General features: G+C 42.5%; 1 protein-coding gene across 1 annotated transcript in view; it reads right to left on the bottom strand.

Moving 5' to 3' along the window:
• The window catches only part of CNST (consortin, connexin sorting protein), a 251,209-nt gene that overhangs the window by 75,001 nt on the left and 155,326 nt on the right, over positions 1-20,882 (bottom strand). Inside the window, exons 5-6 of the mRNA XM_069234444.1 lie at positions 16,175-16,261; positions 14,946-15,057 (exon numbers count right to left, since the gene is read on the bottom strand). Of these exons, the coding sequence (XP_069090545.1) occupies positions 14,946-15,057; positions 16,175-16,261 (199 nt within the window). The remainder of the gene's footprint in view (positions 1-14,945; positions 15,058-16,174; positions 16,262-20,882) is intronic.

Consider the following 20,882-nt stretch of genomic DNA (forward strand, 5'->3'; position numbering starts at 1 on the left):
AAACAGATATGTAAGTATATATGTGACTCGGACACTTTCATAACCCTCACGTCACATGTCCTGTACATTGATTTACACACTTGTATGAGCCATTGTGTGTGTTTTAAAGTGCCGACACCCTGCATTAGGATGAGTATCACTAGATAAGCTAAAAAAATTTAAGTACGATTTAAATCATTATTTGCATAATTACTCATGCAGATTTACCCTACACTTTTGGAGTGCATGGATATATCTTTTACTTACACAAGTTTAACAAAGTCAAAAATCTTCCTCCAAATCATATCTGCTCGTAGGTACCTGCATACCTTTGTTTCCCTTCATTCGATTGATATTCAAGTGTTAGGCTCCAGATGCTCCCATCAAAGATTTTCCTTTAACAAAAGGTGGAGTGTTGGCCCTTTAAATCGGGCCTTTGGTTTGGGACCAGAAGGATGTGAAAATAAGAAAGCCCCCTCACTGCCTGCAGGTTGCTGCACCGAAGGTGTGTGTGGGCGCTGCTGAATGTGCTGCGGTGTTGGAAAATCACAAGGGACAAATTCAGTATTTCACAGGGGCTAGCCGATTCTGGCGTAGTATCTCCAGGATCCGGATGGATCCCCTCATTTGCTGCATTTCAACGGAGACATGTCACTCGCTTTGGACGCACTGTCTGGGTTTTAGTGCCAAGAAGCCACTGGGTGTTATATTATCTCGGTGGCAGTCACTTCTGAAGGGAGTTTGGGGCACTAAGGTTTGCTTTCCTATGAGGCTTTCTGAATCTATCTCTTAGTAGGAAGCCATCCTGCTATATTACATCTATTTTGGGTGGTATGGTTTATGATTGCACCTCCCTGAATTGTAACAATGTCAGTGAAAATTCCCTGCCTGTCCCTAATCCCCCCATAATAAAATATTTCTCCAGACCAGGCCATTTCAGGGATTCTACTCTCTCTTGGCCAAGCAGAGGGCAGGTGCCTGTCCAAGGCACACACAGTTCACACAAACTCTGCAGCTGTAAGCAGAGACGGCCATCGGCAGCAGATGGCCACCCCTTGACTGAAGAGCATGTGTTTTTCCTCCGCAGCCTGTCGACAGCAGTACAGCATGTACAAATATAATGTAACTGGAATGACCACAGGCGTCCGTGGAGGGGGGGAAGGCACATTTGAATCTACAGCACTACATGCCACTAACAGATGCTTACTGGGTAAGTAACATTTTACATGTAATGGCATGTGTGGCTGTAGTTACATATGCTCTGCATAGACTGTAAAGTAGTCCCTCCATAAACGTGGTGGCTAGCATGTGGGAATTGCAGTTGACTGGAAAAGTGTTTGTACCAGCTTAACCTACATTGGCTTGCTGATGTGCTAGTACGTCTACACAGTAATGTTTTGTGAATGTATGTGGTGTAGACCAGGTACCTGCCTTACAAATGTCAGCTACATGGATATTTCTAAAGAAACCAATAGCGGCACTTGTTTTCCTAGTAGGATGTGCTCTAGGAATAACAGGTAATGGTCTCTTAGCTTTAGCATAGCAAGTATGTATACACTTACCTATTCATCTGGCTATGCCATATTTTGATATTGGACTGCCCTTGTGAGGTAGTGAAAAGGCTACAAAGAGCTGTTTAGTTTTCCTAAACTCTTTGGTTCTGTCAATGTAAAACATAAGTGCTCTTTTAACATGTGGAGAGCCCTTTCTGCAACAGAGTCAGGCTGCTGAAAGATGAATGGTAGCTCAATGGATTGGCTTATATGGAATTGTGAAACTACTTTAGGAAGGAAGTTTGGGTTTGTGAGAAGGACCACCTTGTCTCTATGAATTTGGAAGAAATGTTCTTCCAAGGTTAGGGCCTGGAGCTCACGGACACGCCGGAGTGATGTAATGGGAACTAACAAAACTACCTTCCAAGCAAGGTTTTGAAGAGGACATGAATGAAGTGGCTCAAAAGGAGGGCCCATTAGCCTGGTAAGCATAATTTTGAGGTCCCAGCATGCTGCAAGAGGCACCCTGGGTGGAATGACCCCTTTAAGGCCTTCTATGAAAACTTTAATGACTTGGATTCTGAAAATAAACTATTTTATCTGTTCTGTACATATGCAGCGCCAGCTGAGAGATGTAGGCAAATGGAAGTGCAAGACAAATTTGCCGATTGTAAATGGAGCAGATAATTGAGGTCCTGAACAGTATCTTTGATGGGGTCAAAACATTTGGGTTGGCAGTAGCAAACAAAACGTTTCCATCTTGCAACATAACATGCTCTTGTTGTGGGTCAACAAGCTTCCCTTAGAATGCCCATACATTTTGCAGTCAACGTGGATACTACATGGCTGTCATGTTGTCCGTGCGGACTAAGATAACCTTGTGAGATAGGTGATGCAGTAAAGCTTTCGGGGCTAGAAAAATTGATATGTAGAGATTGTTGACTGAAATTCCAGAAGCCCACTACTGTGAAGTCTTGAAGGTGAGCGCCTTAACCCATCAGTGATGAATCTGTGGTCAGTATGACCTGAGGCACAGAGTCCAGTCTTTCAATAGGTTGGTGGTATTCCACCAATGCAGAGAGCTGGGAGTATGGCAGTCTAACAACACTAGATCTTCCAGATGATCCTGTGACTGAGACCACGGATGAGGCAGACACTGCTGTAGGGGAAATATGTGCAGTCTGGCACAGGAAACTATGGCAATGCACGATGACATCATAGTCCTAACTGTATGTGTGATTCTCCTGAAACCACGGGAGAAGAGACTGAAAACTCTCAAGCAGGCCTGGTTGGGGTATGCTAGTCTCTACTCTGTATTGACAATAGCTTCTTAATAAGGCTGTATCTGAAGGGGTTGGAGGTGGGATTTGGAAAAGCTGAGTGTGAAGCCCAGAGTGCGAAGGAGATCCACTGTTAACTGGGTGCGATATTAGCACTGTCATAAGGTTCTGGCTTCGATGAGCCAGTCATCTAGGTAAGGGAACATGTGGGCGTTCTGTCTTCTGAGATGTGTAGTAACTACTGCTAAACATGTTGTAAAGACTCTGGGAGCGGTTGTGACCATGAAAGGGAGGACTCTGAACTGGTAATGTTCGCCTTCCATAACAAAAAAGGAATTTTCACTGGGCAAGGTGGATGGGAATATGAAATTAGCCGGGCTTTAGATCAAGAGCGGTCATAAAGTGTTCTGACAGGATGTATTGGTTTACTGGTCTGAGGTCCAGAATAGGCCTGAGCGAGACATCCTATTTAGGAATGATAATTATAGGAAGTGTACCCCTGATCCCTGGTGTTGTAAGGGAACAGGGTTGATAGCCCATTTGAGAAGAAAGGATTGAACCTCTTATTTGAGAAGGGTGAGATGTTATTGAGACCGTGCATGTGAGGGGGAATATTTGCAGGAGTAGTAATGAGCTCCAGACAATAACCATGTTGAATAATGGAAAATACCCATTGGTCTGTGGTGATGTTGACCTATTCTGAATGGAGGCGTCCCCTGACCAGTGTGGAGTGACACACATGCCACTGAACATGCAATTCTTCCCTGAGCTCTACGTTCTTCAAAATCCATGCAACTCCTCCCCCACTCCTCTCAGCCCTCACTCACTCACTCCTTTCATCTATGATTTTACACTTATATTGATGATATGCAGCTTATCTTGCACCATGATGGCCCACAAAATATTTTTCAAACTTAATTTAAAAAACAGCATGTAGATATTTGCCTCCTGGTTGGCTCACCATATACTCCATCTTAACACAGACACAACTGTAGTCCTCACCTTCAGCAAAAGTACTACCTGGTCTCACACCTGCTGGCCAGACAAGCTTTGATCAGCACCCACTAGAACTAACTTGGCCGGTCCCTTAAGTGGGCCTCTAATTGATATACCATACATTGCATCTTCCATCCTTGCAGTCTTGTTGTAAGTACTGCATTAGAATATTTGCTTTTTGATCCTACCCAAATAGGATTACTTTTCTTATACTAGTATGAGGATTTTTGAATGATGTACCAGTGTTCCATAAATTGTGCCCCAACCTAATATGGCTACTACTTTTGTAGATCAAATCTCTTCCTATTCTCTTGCCACACAGGGAATAGAATGTTCCGAGACATTTATTTATGGATTTAGTGCATGGCTACTAGCGCTCACACATTTAACAAGGTTTTTAAGCACTGTGTAATACAACTTCAGTGAGATGAGTGCCTTCATGTCTGCAGTGCCCACGAACTCACCCATAGTTACTTATGTATACAGGAACGTTTTTAATTCTTGTTTTTTTCACATTTAGAGACATCCTAGAGTTAGTCAGATTTTATAGATGTAATTAGTCCTGAGGATGCTCTCACGTACTTATGACTATGGAGAAAACAGCGTCAACACCGTTCCACTACCCTTCGGTAATTTATTTACCATTAGAACAAATTATACAGTTTATGCATATGTTCTTCTGATTGTATTTTGAGAGTGGGGTTGACAAATTTATCCCACACATGGTTATTGTAAAAATATAGATAAACTACACACTGGACATGTGTGTCTGATTGGTTTTCTTTGTACTATTACTAATGTATGATGTTCTGCAATACACAAAGTGGTGCATTGCCTTTATTATTATAAACATGTTTTAAATTCATTATGTTACCCATTATTTTCTTCATCCAATTTAATTGATTTATGTATTTGCTTTAATATGGTTAAACACCTGATTACAATTAATTCGCACGATTCGATTCAATCCATCATGTGTCGTAGACACCTAAATATTTGGACTAAGTACACTCTTTTGTGATTGACTCCCTTGTTGGCCACCGACTTCAGTTGATTCTACTACGTATACTCGTAAGAGGTTTTGGGTTACCCTTCTGTTGTAACACACTATAGTTCAGTCATGTGTTGGTTAGTGCTCCTACTACCATGATAAGGACACTCAACAAACCAGAAGCCAGCAGCCATGATAATGTTACTTTGAATTCGATCTTGTTTCAGAAGCTTAAAAGAAACCCAAAGCGACTGAACACTGCCCAAAAGATTTTTTTGTAATGTATTTTGGGAAACGCAAAAAGAGTTATGCCTCTAACCAATCTGCACGACCCAACATAAGGCACATTAGCTCTTGGAATAGAGGTGTAAAATAGCAACACATGACAATTCCGTGATTTTGGAACACATCAGCTAAATACATGTGGATTGGACTCTGATGTGGCCTCCCAATGTCAACTCAGGACTCAGATAAGTTACTCTGTTCTGGAGGAAATGTTACTGCGTAAGATGCAATATTACCTACATTTTAGATTTCTGCACTGTATAAGTATTACAGCACATGCTATGGTATTGAGTTGATAAATATGTTGAATTTACATTTTCTAGGCATTTTGTATTGACCAGTTTTAGTGCCTGTGAAGATGCTTCAATGATGTAACTATACACGTGTCTATCAATAAAAGTGTATGGTGTCACCAGGGCTGTCTTCCATCCAAAAAGGTGCAGGATTTAAAATGTGTGACCTGAAAATGAGGACTGCTACAAAGTTCAACTCTGTTCCTGTTGACAAATGTAGGACATACGTCAATACTGCTTCTTCACCCCTTCATATGATGTTGCCTAGTCACCATATTAGCTCACTAGGAACGTAACGTTAGCATAATTAAATCATCAATATATTAGAAATACAAATTTCAAAGTAAAAAAAGGCCATAAAAATATGTTTTATCATCATTTTGCAAAAGATCCATTTTAGTCAATACAAAAAAGATACAAAAATAAACTAAAAGTCCTCAAAAACTGTGAAAAGACTGATAAAAAACAATGAACTTGTCAGACATGATTGAGAGGTTTATAAAAAGTGGACATGTACTCCCAGTTGGCAGCATCACAATTCACCAATATGGAGATAACATACTACTAAACTCTTCTCTACTCCAGATTTCCAATGCCTTAAACACCTGCATCCAATCTAGACTCGAGCGTCCAGAAAATTACCCTAAATTCAACCCCACCAAAACTGAATTCTCGGTATTTGCCAAGAATAACAAAGAACAACTAGCCCAAACATGAATGAATGATCTGGAACTCAGACTAACTTTCACCCTGCACAGTGTCACTTTGATTGACCCTGTACACCAACGTCGCCCTTAAGGAACACACTGCCAAGAAATCATTCCTCCCAGAAAGCAACTTCAGAACGGTTGCTCCACGGAAAATACTTATCTTGATGGTGGTAATACCCGTCTCATGGCCTTCCAGCCTCCACAAAGCTCCTTTTAAATGGCAACCTAAGCACCATAGCTCATCCGGGATCTTCAGAAATCTGACAACATCACTTATATACTGAAAGGCAGTCCAAAAGTGCACAGCTGTTACAAAAAGAGGGACTTATGGGCACTTTTGGACTGCTTTTGTATTTATTGTGCACCCCAAGGATGACCAATGAGTAGTGCAACAATCTCTTATTATGAACTATGCAAATGGCAGTCAACAGAATGTTTCTTTATTTTGGGTTGTTTCCTCTATTTAGTTTCACCTTGTTCACAACTTACACGCAATGCATCGTCACACTTTATCTTTGTCGCAATTTCATACTTCTTATTCTTTAATTGTTGATATATAAAGTGAATGTGAACAGGTCAAGCATCAGTCACTCACTGTGCTTTTTGGGTCACAGGAATGGTTAAATTATTTCAAGTTGTCGGTAAAAAACACTGTTCTTATGCTCATCGTTATACCCAGGCCTTTATTTTTGTAAAACAGAGTGTAAATGCTGTGTGACTACAGTGGTATTGCATAAGCTTTGCATGTCCCCTAGATAAGCCATGGCTGCTCATCCACAGCTACCGCTAGAGAGCCTGGCATCTAGACACTGCCTACATTTCACTAATAAGGGATACCTGGTATAAGGTGTAAGTACATTAGGTACCCACCGCACACCAGGCCAGCATCCTACAGGGTCCTAAATTTCAATTTTGGCAATGCCTTTATCCCTGGGTTCACTGAACATGTACAGAATATGCGTTCAGAGAATCTGTAATAATGCAGTTCACATAGTACCCTCGGAATACAAATCGTTTGATGGTTTACAGTTTACTTTTGCAGGGCAGTGCCTTAATATGCCCTTTCAAAGTACTTATCTTTACAGACAGCATACTATTAACCAGGAGTGAGCAGAAGAAGTTCAGAAGTCCCAGATACACTGCAGATTGTTTCGGATATTCAGAAGACCGAAATGTACTTGAGATTAATAAAAATGGAAAGGATTTACACAGCAATGGTTATTCTGCAAATCTGGCATTAATGATCCTGTATTTACGTCGGACACCCCATAATCCAATCAACATTGGACATAAAAAGTAAAACACAGGCTTGCAGCTAAGTGACAGGTGAGCTACAGAGTAGTGTTATGTGTCTTTCTACAAGAGGGAAAAGACAGCGAGGTCTTGAAGGTGAGTCAACTACTTACGGAGAGAATGGGGGCTCTACAGTAAAGTCACAAAATCCCATACCTGCATGAGGTAAGCAGGCGATGTGTTGATTAATTCCTCACACTTCACATTGAAGTGGCTCCATTTTACTCAAGTAACTGTGATTCCCTAGTTTTGGGACACGGATACAGGCATTTTTAAAGAGTACATCTGCCAAGAATATGGATTAAGAAGATAATTGGGCAAATGTTTTACATAATAATTGTAATCATCTACGTAAAAAACGTTCTTTCAATCCTTCTGTATGTGCATTTGTAGACTTATGTGAAGAAAAAAAAAAGTTGCCTGAAGAGCGCAAACGTGGCAGAGTGAACTATTTCTTATGTAATGCAAAGGTGTTTCTTCACGCCCTTAACACGTTTTTCCCCGCCGGGTTCTGAATAGGACAAATGCAAAGCTAAACGACCTAAAAATATAATCTCAAACGCAAAAAGGCATGACTTTCAGAAACACAACTCGAAAAGTGCTTTAGTGTAACATGAGACTGTAGAAGAAGAAACCGAACATTGTTAAGTAAATGTATCAGTAAAATTGCAGTTTAATTTTAAGAACAAGTATTGGCAAAGGCTACAGATCAGGCCTTGGCAAGTTGGGGGTCAAAATTATTTTTAAAATGTTATTGCCAAGCACATGCCCAAAAACAGTAAGAAAAACAACATGTTGCCTCCCAAATGTGGCGGATCTGCGCTTACAATGACTTTATTTAAAACGAAAATAATCATTGCTTATAACATTAAGGAATCCGTAAAAGTGCTCCTTAAGGCCACTGCACTACGAATAGGTAACATTTCATTTTCTAGAGGTACAACTGAAAATATGATACTTATTGAAGCAAACAAAATGTAATATTTGCTATTAGTAACTGTAACCCAAAAACAATAAAAAAATAAAATAAAAAAAAGAATGGACATATTGGAAGGAAAAAGGCATTGATAAAGTCAATTGGCCCACCAGCCCAGATGCTGGAGTTTACTTCTATTTAGGCAGATGTGCAAGTAAACCAGGCAAAATGCAGTCACGCACAGCGCAAAATATCCAATGGCTGAAATAGGCTGAGTCCGTGATGGGCAGAAGAAAAACTGAACAACAGATAACTATATCAATGGATGAAATGGGCCGACAGTAAACCCCTCTATGTACGCATCCATGCATGAATTGTTGCCAATTTATGATTTTATTAGATTACACTAGGCATCGCAAAGACAGCAGTCACTAGGCTAGACCTAAAAAGGTAGCAGTGTACCTAAAGCAAGCCTCTGTTTCCTCATTCACCGATCTCAGTTGGCATACCAAGGCTTGTTGAAGCCCCTGGCTGGTATTTGTCACATTGAAATCTATGATTCAGGAGACATGCACACGGACCACGAAGGAAGAGGTGCTCGTAACTTAAGTAAGGACAAATACTGACAAGGATTTAGGCATGTGACACTGTAGTATCAGCCACCCTCCTGTGCCTTATCCTGTACAGGTACCTGGTTCTAAAAGAAGGTGCAGCTATCGTAGGATGGGGAGACCAGGAAGTATGGTCCTACCACTGTGATCATGCATATTATCCAATATAAAAAACAGTGACCGCAAGATAAGTTAATAGTAAGATCATACATTGCAACAATGGACACCGAAAAGATGGTCTAAATGATGATTATTCTACATGTACACTATTCCTTAGCAGTCCTGCCCCGCCATGCCTGTGGTCACGTTCAGACCTCAGACAGTGTGGCTGTGCAGGAACGCCAAATTATGACAGTGCTAGTGAACTGGCTGCATCGCAGCCAGTTCACCACCTGTACCGCCAGGGGGGTGGGACCACCTGGTCGAAGGTTGACCACATTCGATCTGGCGGTCTACCTAACACCGCCACCGGTATTTTGAGTATCCTTACCGCCAGGTGTTCCGTGGCGGCAGCACCACCATGACGTCCCTGGCAGTAAGGATACTGGCGACAGGAATACTCATTCCTGTCGCCACAACAAGACTCCACCCCCCCCACTCCATGTAGGAGGCAGTCCCACCCCTGACCCCATCAGAAGCCCCCCACTCACCCAAAGCAGCGACACTGTGTCCCTCCAACCTCCCCGGTCCCCGTTCTGAACCCCTGACCCTCCTGCCCTGCCCCACATTCACACACGCACACACCACATTTACATATATACATGCACACATCCATGCTCACTCATTCACACACACATACACACGGCCAACACAACACTGCCACGCCGTGTACAATGTTGTAATATGGTGGGCGGTGTTGTGGTGACGTGGCGGTGGTGTGGGAGCAAGCTCCACTAGACCGCCGACCACCAGTATAGCTGCTGGCAGCTTTCCCGCTGAATAGTGACGGAGAGCAGCCAGCAGCCATAATATGCCGGTCTGAAGACCACCAATACTGGCGGTCATGTGGCAGACTTGACTTCGGCAGTCTACGAAATAGACCGCTGAAGTCATAATGAGGGCCTCTGTGTGCCCAATCCTGACCCACAAGGATTACTTGGGCGCAGTTAATCCTGAACTTCTTGAGAACTGTGGGCAGAAGTGGAATTGTTAGAAAGGCGTAGAGGAGGCATGTCCTCCACTCGAGACGAAATGCATCTCCGAGTGAGAGCCGACTTGGAAACTCCAATGTGCAAAACTGCTGACACTGGACGTTTGACGGACGCAAACAGATCCAACATAGGCTCTCCCCATTTTTGGGAGAGACCCTGCGCCACCTCCAGATGGTGGCATCACTTGTGACCTACTAGGCATTTGTATTACATTTTTTCTCATCTGGGCGTCAACCATTTACCATCCTGTCCTTCCCTACATGACATCAGGCGTGTGCCCCAGAAGTCTTTTTGCATGGTTGCCATTTTAAGAGTCTTTATTCCCTGGAAGCCCTTTTATTTGTGGTACTTTCTTGTCTTCCTTTAGATATTATTTTGCAGTCCTCTCATTTTTGAGGTGGGTCCCTTGTGAGCCCATTAAATTCTTCAAGCTGCAAAACTAATTCTACAAGTAACCATTTTGTTTTGCCACAAGAATGTTTTCTGGATTGACATGCTTTGAATCATTTATGAAGTGGTATTGCCCATTCCTGGACAGCTGGGGTGAAATGAGTTGGTAGGTGTGAACTGAACCCTCAGTACTCCATGTTCCATTTGTGCTTGTTTTCTTGGGCATCAACATAATATTGTTTTGTAAAGGTAAGGGCAGAAGATCATGTGGCTGCCGTACAGATGTCATTTATGAAGACACTGGCTATGAATGCTGCTCCGTAGGTCTTTGTCATATCACCACACCTGCTGTCCTGTAAGATGACTGGATTGTTTCCACCATCCATTCTGCAATGGTTCCCTGGTGACCAGTGATCGTTTGCTTGCTGGCGTGAAAGAGGTGAGAAATTGATTGCCCTTCCTAATAGATTCTTTTTCTTATAAGTCATATTTGACAGCTTCTGATATCTACTGTGTGCAGGGCTCTTTCAACTTACATCTTCGGGTCTTGAAAAACTGCTGGTGGCTGTACAGCCTGGTTGACATTGAAATACGAGGTTACCTTTAGCAGGAACTATGGGTTTTTCCATCATTATCACTTTGTCCGTCCATATTTTCAAGTAAGGTTCTGGTGTTGCGAGTGCTTTAAATTCACTAACTGTTCATAAGGACATAAGAAGGTTGTTTTTAGTGGTACAAACGAGAGACCTGCTTTATGAATGGGCTTGAACAGTGACTTTGTGAGTTGTGATTGCTCCCATATTTATGGAACCTAAACTTGGTGCTGTGAACTTGGTGTGGCTACCCTTTTTGTGCCTTCTAGAAACCTCTAAGACTGCAGTGTTGAAGAAACATCTTCCTACAGAGCGTCTAGAGTAGGCCACTATGACTGAAAGGTTGATTTTAAGAAAGAGACCCTCTACCAGCAAGTGGGCGAGGTACTCGACACTGTAGTTAACTTGTGTGCAGAAATTCCAGAGTACTGCTCTGTTACAGCAGTTGATGGACCTGCTCCATTTTGCCATGACACATTTTCTTTTCCTAAGCCCTCTGGCTCCTGACGAGGCAACAACCATGTCACTCTGCCATGTGCCATCTCCAATGGATCCAAAAAACATTTCTGTATGGCCCATTAAGGGGTGATGAGGATTAACGCCATGGACAACTGCTTGAATCTGTTTAACACAGTAATATTAGAAGGATAGGAAAAACGAAATATAAAAATTTGCCTAACCAGTCCATCACCATGTGACTGTTGGTGTGGATACATGGAGGCAAAGGTTTGGCCTTTTACATTCCACTGTGTCAGCAACAGGTCAATCTGTGATTTTCCCCACTTATTTAAATAATAAAAAAAAAGAAAAATCCCCTCCATTATCTGTAGTTTTAACTCCCACTTACGTAAGGAGTCTGTTTGCCTGCCTAACTTGCCTGCCACTGTGTTTTGTCCTCCCAGTAGGTGGCCAGTACTACTGTTATTATTCTTTGGATCACCCATTTCCACATGTTCAGTACTATCTGGGACAGTGTGTGTGACTTTGTTCTCCCATGTTTGTTGAGCTACAAAATAGTTGTTCTGTTATCGGTCTGTACCGTTTTTCCCCTGAATATGTTTCTGCAAAGCCGTTATAGCTCAGAAGACTGTTGTGAGCTCCAGTATATTTAAATGCTTTACTTCCTATTGCAGGCTTTGTAGGCCCCTGCCGTTTGGTGTCCTCATAAGTGTACCCACACCCTTTTGGTTGCGTCTGCTGTAATGGTCAGTGTTGGAGCTGGGCGTTTGAAAGGTCTGCTTACCATGATGTTCCCTGTGCTCCACCACAACATCTCAACTCTATCTTCTCTGTGACCGCCAGTAGGTCCTCCCAACCTCATTTTGCCTGTGACCATTGACATTGTACTCATTCCTGCAGTGGCCTCGTGTAATCTAGTATGTAGTATTAAAAGGTATGTGTGATGCCATCATGTCCATTTTTTTATCACTGTCAGACTCATTCTGGTAGTGTTTACTCTGTTCGAGGCTTTGTTTTTGTAGAGTATAGCCATGCCCACATTTTCTTTTCTTCCATTTCTGGGACTGGTGATGGTTGCCATGAAGTATTTATTTCTCAGGCTTGGGTTATCCTCCTACGGTGTGAACATTTTCAACCTCTGCGTTTTTATGAATCGTATCAAGCAGCACAGATCAAGACCAGGTCTAAGAATCATATCTGGTTTTGGCAGCAGGAAGTATACATTAAAAGACGCCTCGATTTATTCGCCCCTTTGGGGCTTTCCCTATTCTGTGTGTGTTTTGAAAGTTCTCTAGCAGAAGCTGCAGTATCTCCTTTTATTGCAATCTCTTGCTTTTGGTTTCCTGTTTGGTGGGAATCTTAACAGTTCTATGTACTAGCTGTGTTGGATTACGTTTAGTTCCCATTTGTCGAAGGTGATTCTTTGCAACGCTTTGCGAAATCCTCAGATTCTGCCCTCCCAACAGGTGTAGGGGTGTGCCTGTTGACAAGTCACTTCCCCAAATGCCCTGCCCCTCATATAACAATTTCTCTCCCTCTAAAGGACTGCCTTGGTGAGCTGGGGGTTTTGCGCTCAGAGGGTGTGCTTTGAGAGATTGGTTGTGGCATGAAAGTTGGGTGAGGTCTGATGGACTGAGATCCCCTGTTGCAGTTGGCATTCTTATTAATGTTGTTCCTCCTCTAAACCATCCCCGTAAATTGGAGAGCTCCCATAACCTATGCATTCTCACTGCCTTTCTTTATTTTTTGCAGTGACTCATCTACAGCTGTTCCAAAAAGTTTTTCACCTGTAGAGGGCAAATTTAAGTCAGCCACCTGGACTTCTTTTAGAAAGCACTGAGCCACGAATATCTCCTTAGAGGTGTAACTTCACAGCTGTATGCTAGCTGTTCTATGCTGCATTAAGTGCAGACTTTAGGAATGTGTTTGTGATTATTTTGTCTTTCTCTTTGCCCTGCTCTTCTATTGTTTCTGATGGTTGTACCTACTAAGTAGGGGATTGGAATGAACAGTGTGCCATGGAGTGGCAGGTGACCGCTCAATTTTTCACCCCACCATTTTTCTTTCTTTTTCTTCTCCCGGTTCAGTGGAGGTCCGTAGCAGGGAGGGCACTGGCTCTTTTCCATGCAGTAGCAACGTTGATAGAGTCTGTTGTCAAGCTGCCCCTGAAATAAGTCATGTCTTTAGGGGACAGCTTGTACTTTTTCTCCTCTGTGGGATTCACAGCTTTTCCTATCACCAGGTCCCTAAACACTTCTCATCCTTGATCAAGGACACTTGGTAGAATCGGTAGGAAATGGTTCTTCCTCTGTGCTGGCAGAAGGGACTCGAAGAGGAAGCATACCTCTGTTCATTCCTCCTCCAGATGCCCTCGTTATAGGTCTTGTGCCTTTTTAACCAGGGAGGTGTAGACAGCCATGTCGTCAGGGGGTGATGGTTTGGACAGACAGGTGCCCACACCTTAAGGGGTGTCTGTCTGTCTTGGTATCATGCCACTCTTTATTTGTCTTTGGGTCTTAGATAAAATCACCTGGTCAAACTCATTTTCCAGGCCTGCTTCTTTATAGAAGAATTGCTCTTCTTCATCCTAGGGATCAGGTATTGTTTAGATCTATAGCTCGGTTTCTCTTAGGCTCTCCAGATTGCTGAAGTGGCAGAGGACCTTTAATCATGTTTTTTGCGACTGTGTCATAGATTACTAAGTCTACCACTGTTTCTTCTTCATCATCAGGGACTTGGGCCGCAACTCTGCACGTGTCACAGCACTCAGTGCTTTGGTCTTTAGGTAAGCAAAGGCTGCACACCTAGTGGTGGTCCTTCTGGGCAACTTACTTTGGCACTTCAGGCAGAACCTAAAGAGGGCATGGTCCATCCCCGATGTACATTCTTGTGGCTGAAGTCCTTCGAAAGGTGTGTTCTTGGAAAAACCCTTTGTTTTCTTCAGTAGAAACCTTTTTTCGCCGACTTTGGTGCTCTAACCTTGGATTTTCGAAGTCTGTGGAAGAATCCCTCAATAAAAAAATTGTATTTCCCTCAACAATCTTTCACATTCTTGCTCTGCTCCCAGACCCAAAAAGAACATGAAAAAAGTGACAATGCCAAAGGACTACTAGGTTGGGCATTTGACGACGCAGGTGGATGGACAAAGTCACCAAGTGGTCAACGCTACCAGAGAACGAAAAAAAAAAAAAAAAAAAAAAAAAAAAGAAGAGGACTACAAAGCCAAGTCTGAACTCTATCACTCGGTCGCAGAATAATGCACAACATGTGAATCCAGTAATGATTCTTACTTGAAAATATATGCATGGCTCAGAGAACACAGTAGAAACAGTGGGAAACTATCTGAATACTACATTCAGGATCTAATATTAATAAAAAACACATTCACTAAAACAAGTTCTCTGCAAATACTGTATTATAATCTAGGATTTATCTGTGCTGGACACCTTCACAATATGGTCAATTTTGTATGAGAAAGAGTGCCATTAGAAGTGCAGATACGTACTCCTCATGAGAAGCACATAGCTGAGTGAGTCTCTCCAACTCTTCTGAACCGAGGCCATTCTCTGAACTTCTTGGGACAGTTTTCTCAGGCACCATCTTTTTCCATTTTGTCTCTAAAAGAAACACACACTTTTTTCATTTTTCTTGAGACATTTAAGGAGTAACACATTTATTATTCCAATGCATTTTTGTCATTAAAATCAGATTACTCAAACTAACAAATCCGGTATCACAAATGATTCGGTCTACTACACCTATGTTTTAATAAACATTTAGTGTGATGGCCGTGTTTCCTAATTACAAAAAAATATATACATGTACCTACCAATTACTCACGATGAAAGCACATGGTCACTGTGCCGCACAAACTACAAATAAGCACTAACATGGATATCACACAAATTTAAACATGAGATGTGTTTAAGGTAATGCAGAAATTAACTCCTCCAGACTGTCTTTATCGCAAAACACTAACTGCATAACCTCTTCTCAGTGCGCACAACCTAAAGAACAGAGGTACATTAAAAAGCATCCCAGATGCTCCCCATCTACCCCCAATCTTGCTTCCTATTTTCATTCAAAGTTGCCATCTTCCAAAAGGCAGCTGGCTTTGTTTATTTTTTTGGTGCATATGAGCACTCACTTTAAAAAAAAAAACTTTTAATTTACCAGTCATATATGAACATCCACCGGGTTAGATTAATAAATTTAAAATGACTGCACTGGATAGCAATACACATGTGCATGTAATAGTAATTTTATTTATATAGTGCTTACTACTTTGAAGAGGCATTACAAAGGGCAGCAAGCTAATTCGGGAACCTCATGTTAGTGGTTATTATTCCAGTGTTTATTGGTTTTAGTTGGTATCTGAAATCTATTTTGTTCTCAATGAAACCGTTACACAAATTTTCCCACCATGGAATATGTTTTTCCTTAATAGAAAATCTATTGCAAAACTGCTGGTCTTGCCTGCACGTGCCATCACGCATGCTGCCAATATAAAAATAAATACTGCAAAGCCATCAGCTTAGATGTTTAGTGAAGAGACCAATTACATTTTATAATGCTTGTTATAAGAGACACTAATGTAATTATATGTAAGTGGTACACATATACATGTTGGCAGTGGCACAGTTTTATATTCTGCACCCTTCTTTTACAAGAAATATAAGAGAAGTCTTTCAGTAATAGACAAGCAAGACAACTGTCAGAACAAACTGTACTCACCCCACTCTTCCTGAATTGCAGTAAGATTTGCCAGAAATTGTTCGTGATATAACCGTTCAAGCTGAATAAACTGCATCGCCTTCTCATCTGTTGTGCAGTTAAAGAGTATAACAAGGATGATCTCAGAAAATTAATGAAAAACAAATAACAAAAGGGGGAGGGTTTAAAACACAATGATTGCAAAGATACATAGGTAAACTATATGTCTGGAGATTGTATACAGTGTAAAGACAGGAACATGAGTGCACATGCTGAAAAACTCAAGTAGCATTTAGCAAATCTAGCTAGAAGAAGGTATTAGAACAAATGGTTGTCTCACTCCTTAGAATGCTCCAGTTTACCAAATGGAAACTCCCGAGACCAACAGGAAGATTGTCAACAACATTTCTGGTAAAACTGCCTCACATCAAAAGTCTTCTTGCATGAACAAGCCCTCTTCTTTGGGGACAGTTGTCAGCCATTACCCTTATGCCTGGGTCTGCACCAGACCTTCCATTTCAATCAAAATCAGCACAACCACCTTCCTGGAGCCATAGAAAGACACAGTCGACGTCCTCCTAAAGGAACCCTTGGCTTGAAAGACCAAACTCACCATTCACCGACTGATGCCCCTCCATTCCTACCCTGCCTAAGTCCTGGAAAAAATTACCAACAAAAGTTTCTCTGACCATCCTGCCCAACACCAGCTTCTCGACACCACAGAATCAAGATAAAAAGACCACCACAGCATGGAAACTGCATTTATAGCAGCAGCAGATGACATCTGGATGATCCACGACAGGGAGAGACCGCAGCCCTCATCCTTTTCGACTTATCAGCACCTTCAACACCATCTCCCACCCCACCATAACTCAATGAGATGATGCAGCATCCAGGTATTCACCTTTGCATGGATCAGCTCCTTCCTCACCGAAGAACACAAACTGTCAAGCATGACCTTGCTATGACTCTGGAGCACAAGATCTTGCAGGGTTCCTCGCTCAGCCCAATTCTCTTTAACATCTACATAACCCAGTTGGTCGATGCCATACGGAGCTCACACCATAAACACCCTCATGCCAATGCCACACAACTGATACTGTCCCCCTTAGACAAATCACTCAACATGAGGAAGAAGTTCAACACATGCATGACATAATTGGCACCTGGATGAAATTCAGTTGCCTCAAATTAAACTGACAACACCAAGGTGGTAGTCTTTGGGGAAGAACACCTCACTATAGGACTCCAGCTGGTGGCCACACTCCACGTTCGCAAGCAAGAAACCTCAAAATCATGATAGACAACAAACTGTACATGACAACCCAAGCAAATGCAGTGGTCCCATCCTGCTGCAAGACCCTACGGATGCTGAAGAAAACGTCAAGTGGATACCAGACCCAAGCCCTCATCACCAGCAGAATAGACTATGGACACAACCTGCAAGCAGTGATTACCAACCAGCTCACAAGAAAACTGAAGACTGTCAAAAACGCAGCAGCCAGACTAGTTTGCAACTTTCCATGCCACCCATCCCGATCCCACAGCAGGAACTCCACTGGCTTCCGATACACAAGCATGCTCACTTCAAACTCCTCACCTGTAAAGCTCTCCACATCACTGGCCCTACCTTGCTCAATAGTCACATTTATTTTCATTAACCCTCTGGACATTTCTGCTGAGCTGGTCTCTCACTAGTACACACCCCACGGATACACAAAGAAAGAGTTGGGGGGGAGGGTCCCTTCTCATACCAGACCCCTAAAGCCTGGAATGACCTTCCACAAAACTTTAAAGCTTCCTCCACTCTTCTTGGCTTTTGCACCAAGGTGAAGACCTGGCTTTTCAAGTAAGCGACTGGGCTCGCCTCACACACCTGCTACAGAGCGCCTCAATACCCTCACAGTGATTAGCATAACATAACAGACGTTTCCAAAGTTTTAATGTAAATTTTTACATTTGAGACAGAGAGAAAGGCATTGCCTCAGTAATTTCCTCTAAGAGCAAACAGATAAGATATAGACATTGGATGTCTACTACATTTGATGGAGATCCACCAAAGCAATTATCAGAAAGAAGTGGGTCATGAGTCACTCTGATCTATAAGCCATGTTAGTGATTATAACATGATACTTCCAACAACAGAGAAATGTGTTTACACTGTAAGCAGGAAAACCTTCATTCGGTGAAGAGGAGTGTTGGAGGTGGTTGTGTGTGAGCACTTCACTCTCCATTCACTTTTAGACGAAAAGGAGGTGTCAGCCTTAAGCCTTGCTTGATATTTCTTCAAATGTTCTTTAGGAAATCTTCCTTGAGAAGATTCAAAGATAGATAAATGCTTCCTAAAGGAATACTAGGATCTCATTTTAACTGCGTAAATGCTTGCTCAATTACGTAGGCATCGCAACAGAACAGACATTATGGCACCCTCCAAAGGAGAGCTGCATGGTCTGGTCTGTATTAAAGCAGGAAGAAACAGTTTAAGTTACCTTTTATAGTCACTAGCCCTAGAGTCTCTTCGGTCACCAATTAACATGAACAGTGTACCAATTCAAGCCAAGCCTTGAGTCTGCTTTTAAGCTATAAAATTATTAACACAGTGTAACAGAAGCAGCAACACATGCATTCCCTTAAAGATGTATAGCTGCAAGTCTGGATGCATTAAGGCTATACAAATGTCTATTGCCTACTTGTGCCACTTGGCTGGACACACATGGCATATGTGATGATGTGGGTGCTGTTACTAGGCCAGAGCCAACCAATGAAGAGCACAGTAACCACAAATGCACCCTTACAATAGTCCATATTCAGTTGTCTCCTACGCCCAACTCAAAGTAAAAGGTTTCAAAATAACTCATATAATGGGAAGAAGGAGACTTCATTAGTCCCCACCTACTAGCAGTACTGTTCCTCAAAAAACAAAAAGGCACATCAAGAACAGTTCTGAAAAGGTGCATCAAAGGCGTAATACTTGCACAAAGTGCTTCATGCAGCGCATATAGCTATAGTCAAATGAAAGTGCTCGAATGGTAATTGCCTCAGGAAGGCACATGTAGAGATCCAATCAAGAGGACTAAAACCTAAACAGGCTTGTGACAACGGGTAATGCCAAAACAAACTGATCATACAACAATAGTATTAAACATGCAATTCCCAGGAGGGGCGTAATCAGCTTCTGTTCGACATGGCTACTTAGTCACAACATTCAGCTCTTGAGTGCCCACATCCTGTAAACTGCTACATCCCAGGCCAGATCCCTGCTGCTGCAGAGGAAAAGAGATGAAGATATGGTGGAGTGCTTGTGGCTGTGATGGAAGCTGGTCTCGGTGCTGCTGCAGAGCCCCTGAATACCACTGGGAGCTCTGTGGCCACAGTCTGCTGGGTGCATTTGGCTCCTGGAGTTTGAAAACTGCATAATCCTGTTCAGCAGGGGCCTAAACATACAGTGCTTGGAAGAAGTCGCATCACTGGTAGGCATAAAGGCTAATTGAGTAAATCCTGCACTCAAGCACACTACAGCCACTGACAAATATCTGACTGAATGCGTTGGCAAAGCATAATAACTGGTGGGGCATGACAGGAAGGGAAAAGCGCCCCTTCATTGATACTGCCCAGTGCATGAAGACAGTGATGCAAAACACTGCATGACCTTTCATATTGCTCTGCACCATGGGGAAAGCAGACACAAAAGCGGACAAGCTGTAATTCGACCAGAAAAAAGCTGCTGGGATGCGCTCCAGACCCGTGTTACCACCCAGAAGGAAGGGCATTGATGTACAGATATAAAATCCATTTTTAAGTCCAACCTGTGAACCATGGACTCTAAAACTGACCAGCCTTCTGCACTTATGGACATGCAAAAGGAACTAGCAAAACTCACCACAAAGGATGAGGACCTTAAATAATTCTCCTGCAGGAATAATATTCACGTAATTAGGCTTATAGAGTCCACTGACTTTGGCAGGCCCATGATCTATCTTGAGACCTTGCTGGTTGACCTGCTTGGCGCAGCGGGTTTTTCGCAGTTGGTCATAGAGAGTGCATAGATTGGTAGGCCCTATCCCCCCACCAGGAGATCCTCCCTGTCCGACAGTGGCTCGTCTGTTGAACTATTGCGACTGGTACATAGCACTGCAACTAGCAAGAGAGGGTCCTATGCAGTACCAAGGTTCCATGATTCTTTTCAGATTTTAGGGTGGAGGCACAACTGTGAGCATCAAATATGCAAAGTCATTTCCTGCATGTCTGCAAGTGCAATATGGAAACTGAGGACACGTCTTTCCATCCGAAAAGAGGCTATTTAGGTTGGGAAGAACATTATCAAGAAAGCAAAACTAAGTAACATCTCAAGCTCTATTAGCCAACCAACCTCAGAGCCTGAATGGCCTTGAATACTCTCCCTACAGCTATATTTACAGATGACCGGACATTCAATGGTATCCTTTACGATTAGTATCATGTAATGAATATCTAATTGCATTTGAAGTTTGCAGCTGGAAGGTGAGATGCAGTTGCACTACTCTGCTGGTCTCACAATGCTGATTATACTGTAGGCTGGGCTACACAAAGGAGAGCTACTTATGGGTAGCTTGAGAGCTACTAGTAGCTCACGAGCTACTCATTGGAGACCCATTTTATTCACTTCTGTTCTTAACAGGCCCCCAGTCTTATTGTTGGCATTTGCTGATGCCTGGGACAACTGTACCTCTATATCTAGAGCTGGGGCAGA

This window comes from Pleurodeles waltl, chromosome 5, assembly GCF_031143425.1.
Source record: "Pleurodeles waltl isolate 20211129_DDA chromosome 5, aPleWal1.hap1.20221129, whole genome shotgun sequence".
NCBI lineage: Eukaryota > Metazoa > Chordata > Amphibia > Caudata > Salamandridae > Pleurodeles > Pleurodeles waltl.